Here is a 7,816-nt window from a genome sequence, read left to right as displayed (position 1 = left end):
TGTTGATGTTTGCCAGAGTATGATCCCCGCCAAAGCCCGCCCCACCATCCCCCCCCCCCGCTGCCACACGGGGGAGCGGCCATTTTTGATTGAGTCAGCCCCTTGGGTGGGGCACCAATTTTGTGAGGGAGCGAAAAAAAAAATCACGAGAGAAAAAGACACATTTTGGCGAAGGTTGATCCCCCGCACCTACCCCACACCTCCCCCGCCCCCCCCCGGAGGGAGGGTTCAGGCGGCCTCATCGCCCTCCTCCTCCTCGAACTCGCCCTCCTCCTCGGCCGTGGCGTCCTGGTACTGCTGGTACTCGGACACCAGGTCGTTCATGTTGCTCTCGGCCTCGGTGAACTCCATCTCGTCCATCCCCTCGCCCGTGTACCAGTGCAGGAAGGCCTTGCGTCGGAACATGGCGGTGAACTGCTCCGAGATGCGGCGGAACAGCTCCTGGATGGCCGTGCTGTTGCCGATGAAAGTGGCGGACATCTTCAGCCCGCGGGGCGGAATATCGCAGACGGCCGTCTTGACGTTGTTGGGAATCCACTCGACGAAGTAGCTGCTGAAATCGCAAGAGCACAAGCACATCAGAAACAGGAGCAGGAGTGGGCCATTCGGCCCCTCGAGCGTGCTCCGCCATTTAATACGACCATGGCTGATCCGATCATGGACACAGCTCCACTTCCCTGCCCGCTCCCTTATCCCCTTATCGGTTAAGAAACTGTCTATCTCTGCCTTAAATTTATTCAATGTCCCGGCTTCCACAGCTCTCTGAGGCAGCGAGTTCCACAGGTTTACAACCCTCTGAGAGAAGAAATTCCTCCTCATCTCAGTTTTAAATGAGCGGCCCCTTATTCTAAGACCATGCCCCCTAGTTCTAGTCTCCCCCATCAGTGGGAACATCCTCTCTGCATCCACCTTGTCGAGCCCCCTCATAATCTGATACGTTTACATAAGATCACCTCTCATTCTTCTGAATTCCAATGAGTAGAGGCCCAACCTCCTCAACCTTTCCTCATAAGTCAACCCCCTCATCTCCGGAATCAACCGAGTGAACCTTCTCTGAACTGCCTGCAAAGCAAAGTACGTCCTTTCGTAAATACGGAAACCAAAACTGCACGCAGTACTCCAGGTGTGGCCTCACCAATAACCGGTATAACTGGAGCAAGACTTCCCTGCTTTTATACTCCATCCCCTTTGCAATAAAGGCCAAGATACCATTGGCCTTCCTGATCACTTGCTGTACCTGCAGACTAACCTTTTGTGTTTCATGTACAAGTTCCCCCAGGTCCCGCTGTACTGCAGCACTTTGCAATCTTTCTCCGTTTAAATAATAACTTGCTCTTTGATTTTTTTGTGCCAAAGTGCATGACCTCATACTTTCCCACATTATACTCCATCTGACAAACATTTGCCCACTCACTGAGCCTGTCTCTGTCCTTCTGCAGGTTTTCTGTGACCTGCTCACACATTGCTTTTCCTCCCATCTTTGTATCGTCAGAAAACTTGGCTACGTTACACTCAGTCCCTTCATCCAAGACGTTACTATAGATTGTAAATAGCTGGGGTCCCAGCACTGATCCCTGCCGCACCCCACTAGTTACTGGTTGCAACCCGAGAATGGACCATTTATCCCGACTTTCTGTTCGTTACCAATCCTCTATTCACGCTAATATATTACCCCCAAACCCAGGAACCTTTATCCCTGGTTCTGAACTTCCCCAACATCGGGAACATTCTTCCTGCATCTAACATGTCCAGTCCCGTCAGAATTTTACATGTTCCGATCAGATCCCCTCTCATCCTTCTAAACTCCAGTGAATACAGGCCCAGTCGATCCAGTCTCTCCTCATATGTCAATCCCGCCATCCCGGGAATCAGTCTGGTGAACCTTCGCTGCACTCCCTCAATAGCAAGAATGTCCTTCCTCAGATTAGGAGACCAAAACTTAACACAATATTCCAGGTGTGGCCCACCAAGGCCCTGTACAACTGTAGCAACACCTCCCTGCTCCTATACTCAAATCCCCTCGCTATGAAGGCCAACATGCCATTTGCCTTCTTCACCGCCTGCTGTACCTAGAAACATAGAAAATAGGTGCAGGAGCAGGCCATTTGGCCCTTCTAGCCTGCATCACTATTCAATAAGTTCATGGCTGAACATGAAACTTCAGTACCCCCTTCCTGCTTTCTCGCCATACCACTTGATCCCCTGAGTAGGAAGGACTTCATCTCACTCCCTTTTGAATATATTTAGTGAATTGGCCTCAACAACTTCCTGTGGTAGAGAATTACACAGGTTCACCACTCTCTGGGTGAAGAAGTTTCTCCTCATCTCGGTCCTAAATGGCTTACCCCTTATCCTTAGACTGTGTCCCTGGTTCTGGACTTCCCCAACATCGGGGACATTCTTCCTGCATCTAACCTGTCCAGTCCCGTCAGAATTTTAAACGTTTCTATGAGGTCCCCTCTCATTCTTCTGAACTCCAGTGAATACAAGCCCAGTTGATCCAGTCTTTCTTGATAGGTCAGTCCCACCATCCCGGGAATCAGTCTGATGAACCTTCGCTGCACTGCCTCAATAGCAAGAATGTCCTTCCTCAGGTTAGGAGACCAAAATTGAACACAATACTCCAGGTGATGCCTCACCAAGACTCTGTACAACTGCAGTAAGACCTCCCTGCTCCTATACTCAAATCCCCTCGCTATGAAGGCTAACATGCCATTTGCCTTCACCGCCTGCTGTACCTGCATGTCAACTTTCAATGACTGATGTACCATGACCCCCAGGTCTCGTTGCACCTCCCCTTTTCCTAATCTGTCACCATTCAGATAATATTCTGTCTCTCTGTTTTTACTCCCAAAGTGGATAACCTCACATTTATCCACATTATACTTCATCTGCCATGCATTTGCCCACTAACCTAACCTATCCAAGTCACTCTGCAGCCTCATAGCATCCTCCTCGCAGCTCACACTGCCACGCAACTTAGTGTCATCCGCAAATTTGGAGATACGACATTTAATCCCCTCGTCTAAATCATTAATGTACAGTTTAAACAGACCTGCGTGCCAACCTTCAATCGCCTTAATCACCGCCTGTTGTATCTGTGTGCCAACCTTCAATCACCTTAATCACCGCCTGTTGTATCTGCGTGTCAACCACCAATCGCCTTAATCACCGCCTGTTGTATCTGCGTGCCAACCTTCAATCGCCTTAATCACCGCCTGTTGTATCTGCGTGCCAACCTTCAATCGCCTTACTCACCGCCTGTTGTATCTGCGTGTCAACCTTCAATCGCCTTAATCACCGCCTGTTGTATCTGCATGCCAACCACCAATCACCTTAATCACCGCCTGTTGTATCTGCATGCCAACCACCAATCACCTTAATCACCGCCTGTTGTATCTGCATGCCAACCACCAATCGCCTTAATCACCGCATGTTGTATCTGCATGCCAACCACCAATCACCTTAATCACCGCCTGTTGTATCTGCATGCCAACCACCAATCGCCTTAATCACCGCCTGTTGTATCTGCGTGCCAACCTTCAATCACCTTAATCACCGCCTGTTGTATCTGCGTGTCAACCTTCAATCACCTTAATCACCGCCTGTTGTATCTGCGTGTCAACCTTCAATCGCCTTAATCACCGCCTGTTGTATCTGCGTGCCAACCTTCAATCGCCTTAATCACCGCCTGTTGTATCTGCGTGCCAACCTTCAATCGCCTTAATCACCGCCTGTTGTATCTGCGTGTCAACCTTCAATCGCCTTAATCACTGCCTGTTGTATCTGCATGTCAACCTTCAATCGCCTTAATCACCGCCTGTTGTATCTGCGTGTCAACCTTCAATCGCCTTAATCACCGCCTGTTGTATCTGCGTGTCAACCTTCAATCGCCTTAATCACCGCCTGTTGTATCTGCGTGTCAACCTTCAATCGCCTTAATCACCGCCTGTTGTATCTGCGTGTCAACCTTCAATCGCCTTAATCACCGCCTGTTGTATCTGCGTGCCAACCTTCAATCGCCTTAATCACCGCCTGTTGTATCTGCGTGCCAAACTTCAATCGCCTTAATCACCGCCTGTTGTATCTGCGTGTCAACCTTCAATCGCCTTCATCACCGCCTGTTGTATCTGCGTGTCAACCTTCAATCGCCTTAATCACCGCCTGTTGTATCTGCGTGTCAACCTTCAATCGCCTTAATCACCACCTGTTGTATCTGCGTGTCAACCTTCAATCGCCTTAATCACCGCCTGTTGTATCTGCGTGTCAACCTTCAATCTCCTTAATCACCGCCTGTTGTATCTGCGTGCCAACCTTCAATCGCCTTAATCACCGCCTGTTGTATCTGCGTGTCAACCTTCAATCGCCTTCATCACCGCCTGTTGTATCTGCGTGCCAACCTTCAATCGCCTTCATCACCGCCTGTTGTATCTGCGTGCCAACTTTCAATCGCCTTCATCACCGCCTGTTGTATCTGCGTGTCAACCTTCAATCGCCTTAATCACCGCCTGTTGTATCTGCGTGCCAAACTTCAATCGCCTTAATCACCGCCTGTTGTATCTGCGTGTCAACCTTCAATCGCCTTCATCACCGCCTGTTGTATCTGCGTGTCAACCTTCAATCGCCTTAATCACCGCCTGTTGTATCTGCGTGTCAACCTTCAATCGCCTTCATCACCGCCTGTTGTATCTGCGTGCCAACCTTCAATCGCCTTAATCACCGCCTGTTGTATCTGCGTGTCAACCTTCAATCGCCTTCATCACCGCCTGTTGTATCTGCGTGCCAACCTTCAATCGCCTTCATCACCGCCTGTTGTATCTGCGTGCCAACTTTCAATCGCCTTCATCACCGCCTGTTGTATCTGCGTGTCAACCTTCAATCGCCTTAATCACCGCCTGTTGTATCTGCGTGCCAAACTTCAATCGCCTTAATCACCGCCTGTTGTATCTGCGTGTCAACCTTCAATCGCCTTCATCACCGCCTGTTGTATCTGCGTGTCAACCTTCAATCGCCTTAATCACCGCCTGTTGTATCTGCGTGTCAACCTTCAATCGCCTTCATCACCGCCTGTTGTATCTGCGTGCCAACCTTCAATCGCCTTCATCACCGTCTGTTGTATCTGCGTGCCAACCTTCAATCGCCTTCATCACCGCCTGTTGTATCTGCATGTCAACCTTCAATCGCCTTCATCACCGCCTGTTGTATCTGCGTGTCAACCACCAATCGCCTTAATCACCGCCTGTTGTATCTGCGTGTCAACCTTCAATCACCTTAATCACCGCCTGTTGTATCTGCGTGCCAACCTTCAATCACCTTAATCACCGCCTGTTGTATCTGCGTGCCAACCTTCAATCACCTTAATCACTGCCTGTTGTATCTGCGTGTCAACCACCAATCACCTTAATCACCGCCTGTTGTATCTGCGTGCCAACCTTCAATCGCCTTAATCACCGCCTGTTGTATCTGCGTGTCAACCTTCAATCGCCTTCATCACCGCCTGTTGTATCTGCGTGCCAACCTTCAATCGCCTTCATCACCGTCTGTTGTATCTGCGTGCCAACCTTCAATCGCCTTCATCACCGCCTGTTGTATCTGCGTGTCAACCTTCAATCGCCTTCATCACCGCCTGTTGTATCTGCGTGTCAACCACCAATCGCCTTAATCACCGCCTGTTGTATCTGCGTGTCAACCTTCAATCACCTTAATCACCGCCTGTTGTATCTGCGTGCCAACCTTCAATCACCTTAATCACCGCCTGTTGTATCTGCGTGTCAACCTTCAATGACTGACGTACCATGACACCCCCCGGGTCTCGTTGTACCTTCCCCCCCCGCCCCCCTTTTCCGAACCTGTCGCCGTTGAGATAATAACCCGCCTTGCTGGTTTTTGTGTGTTTGTGTTGGACGACGGACTGGCCCTCAATAACCGGCGAGCTAATACCTCGCCCCCACCCCTGACCCCTGACCCCCTGACCCCCGGGGCCCCCCCCCCTGCCAACCCCCCGAGAGCCCGTCGCGCGCCCTGACCTGTTCTTGTTCTGCACGTTGAGCATCTGCTCATCCACCTCCTTCATGGACATGCGGCCGCGGAAGATGGCGGCCACCGTCAGGTAGCGCCCGTGACGCGGGTCGCAGGCCGCCATCATGTTCTTGGCGTCGAACATCTGCTGGGTCAGCTCGGGCACGGTGAGGGCGCGGTACTGCTGGCTGCCCCGGCTGGTGAGGGGGGCAAAGCCGGGCATGAAGAAGTGCAGCCGGGGGAAGGGCACCATGTTGACGGCCAACTTGCGCAGATCAGCGTTGAGCTGGCCGGGGAAACGCAGGCAGGTGGTCACCCCGCTCATGGTGGCCGACACCAGGTGGTTGAGGTCGCCGTAGGTGGGGGTGGTGAGCTTCAGGGTGCGGAAGCAGATGTCGTACAGGGCCTCGTTGTCGATGCAGAAGGTCTCGTCCGTGTTCTCCACCAGCTGGTGCACCGACAGGGTGGCGTTGTACGGCTCCACCACCGTGTCGGAGACCTTGGGCGAGGGCACCACGCTGAAGGTGTTCATGATGCGGTCGGGGTACTCCTCGCGGATCTTGCTGATCAGCAGGGTGCCCATGCCCGAGCCCGTGCCCCCGCCCAGCGAGTGGGTCAGCTGGAAGCCCTGGAGACAGTCGCAACTCTCGGCCTCCTTGCGCACCACGTCCAGCACCGAGTCGACCAGCTCGGCCCCCTCGGTGTAGTGGCCCTTGGCCCAGTTGTTGCCCGCGCCGCTCTGACCTGTGACAGGGAGACGGAGAGAGAGCGTGAGAGGGAGGGACAGTGAGAGAGAGAGGGAGGGAGAGGGACAGTGAGAGAGAGAGGGACAGTGAGAGAGAGAGGGAGGGAGAGGGACAGTGAGAGAGAGAGAGAGAGAGGGAGGGAGAGGGAGGGAGAGTGAGAGGGACAGTGAGAGAGAGAGGGAGGGAGAGGGACAGTGAGAGAGAGAGAGAGAGAGAGAGCGTGAGAGGGAGGGAGAGTGAGACAGAGAGAGAGAGGGACAGTGAGAGAGAGAGGGAGGGAGAGGGACAGTGAGAGAGAGAGAGAGCGTGAGAGGGAGGGAGAGTGAGAGAGAGAGAGAGTGGGACAGTGAGAGAGAGAGGGAGGGAGAGGGACAGTGAGAGAGAGAGGGAGGGAGAGGGACAGTGAGAGAGAGAGAGAGCGTGAGAGGGAGGGAGAGAGAGAGAGAGAGAGAGTGGGACAGTGAGAGAGAGAGGGAGGGAGAGGGACAGTGAGAGAGAGAGAGAGAGAGAGAGAGGGAGGGAGAGTGAGAGAGAGAGAGAGAGAGGGACAGTGAGAGAGAGAGGGAGGGAGAGGGACAGTGAGGGAGAGAGAGAGCGTGAGAGGGAGGGAGAGTGAGAGAGAGAGAGAGGGGGACAGTGAGAGAGAGCGTGAGAGGGAGGGAGAGTGAGAGAGAGAGGGAGGGAGAGTGAGAGGGACAGTGAGAGAGAGAGAGAGAGGGAGGGAGAGGGAGGGACAGTGAGAGGGACAGTGAGAGAAAGAGGGAGGGAGACGGAGAGAGAGAGAGAGAGAGAACGTGAGAGGGAGGGAGAGTGAGACAGAGAGAGAGAGGGACAGTGAGAGAGAGAGGGAGGGAGAGGGACAGCGAGGGAGAGAGAGAGCGTGAGAGGGAGGGAGAGTGAGAGAGAGAGAGAGGGACAGTGAGAGAGAGAGGGAGGGAGAGGGACAGTGAGAGAGAGAGAGAGAGAGAGGGAGGGAGAGTGAGAGAGAGAGAGAGAGAGGGACAGTGAGAGAGAGAGGGAGGGAGAGGGACAGTGAGATAGAGAGAGAGAGA

At 53.0% G+C, this 7,816-nt stretch overlaps 1 protein-coding gene across 1 annotated transcript; it reads right to left on the bottom strand.

Moving 5' to 3' along the window:
* Positions 1-228: 228 nt before the first annotated feature.
* LOC139257289 (tubulin beta chain) lies at positions 229-6,766 on the bottom strand. The gene is made up of 2 exons (XM_070874425.1): positions 6,027-6,766; positions 229-553 (listed from the first exon to the last, which is right to left on the bottom strand). Exons 1-2 carry the CDS (start codon positions 6,599-6,601, stop codon positions 229-231), a joined length of 900 nt encoding a protein of 299 aa, XP_070730526.1. The 5' UTR covers positions 6,602-6,766.
* Between the last annotated feature and the right edge of the window lie 1,050 nt (positions 6,767-7,816).

Source organism: Pristiophorus japonicus, unplaced genomic scaffold (assembly GCF_044704955.1).
Source record: "Pristiophorus japonicus isolate sPriJap1 unplaced genomic scaffold, sPriJap1.hap1 HAP1_SCAFFOLD_817, whole genome shotgun sequence".
Lineage (NCBI taxonomy): Eukaryota > Metazoa > Chordata > Chondrichthyes > Pristiophoridae > Pristiophorus > Pristiophorus japonicus.
The sequence above is the reverse complement of the archived record's forward strand: the minus strand, read 5'-3'. Positions and strand labels throughout refer to the sequence as shown.

Excerpts from the sequence above, each read along its gene's own strand:
- LOC139257289 (XM_070874425.1), bottom strand. The coding sequence starts at position 6,601 with ATGGGCACCCTGCTGATCAGCAAGATCCGCGAGGAGTACCCCGACCGC. Across the intron at positions 554-6,026 it reads AACGTGCAGAACAAGAACAG|CAGCTACTTCGTCGAGTGGA; the intron begins GTCAGGGCGCGC and ends TTGCGATTTCAG.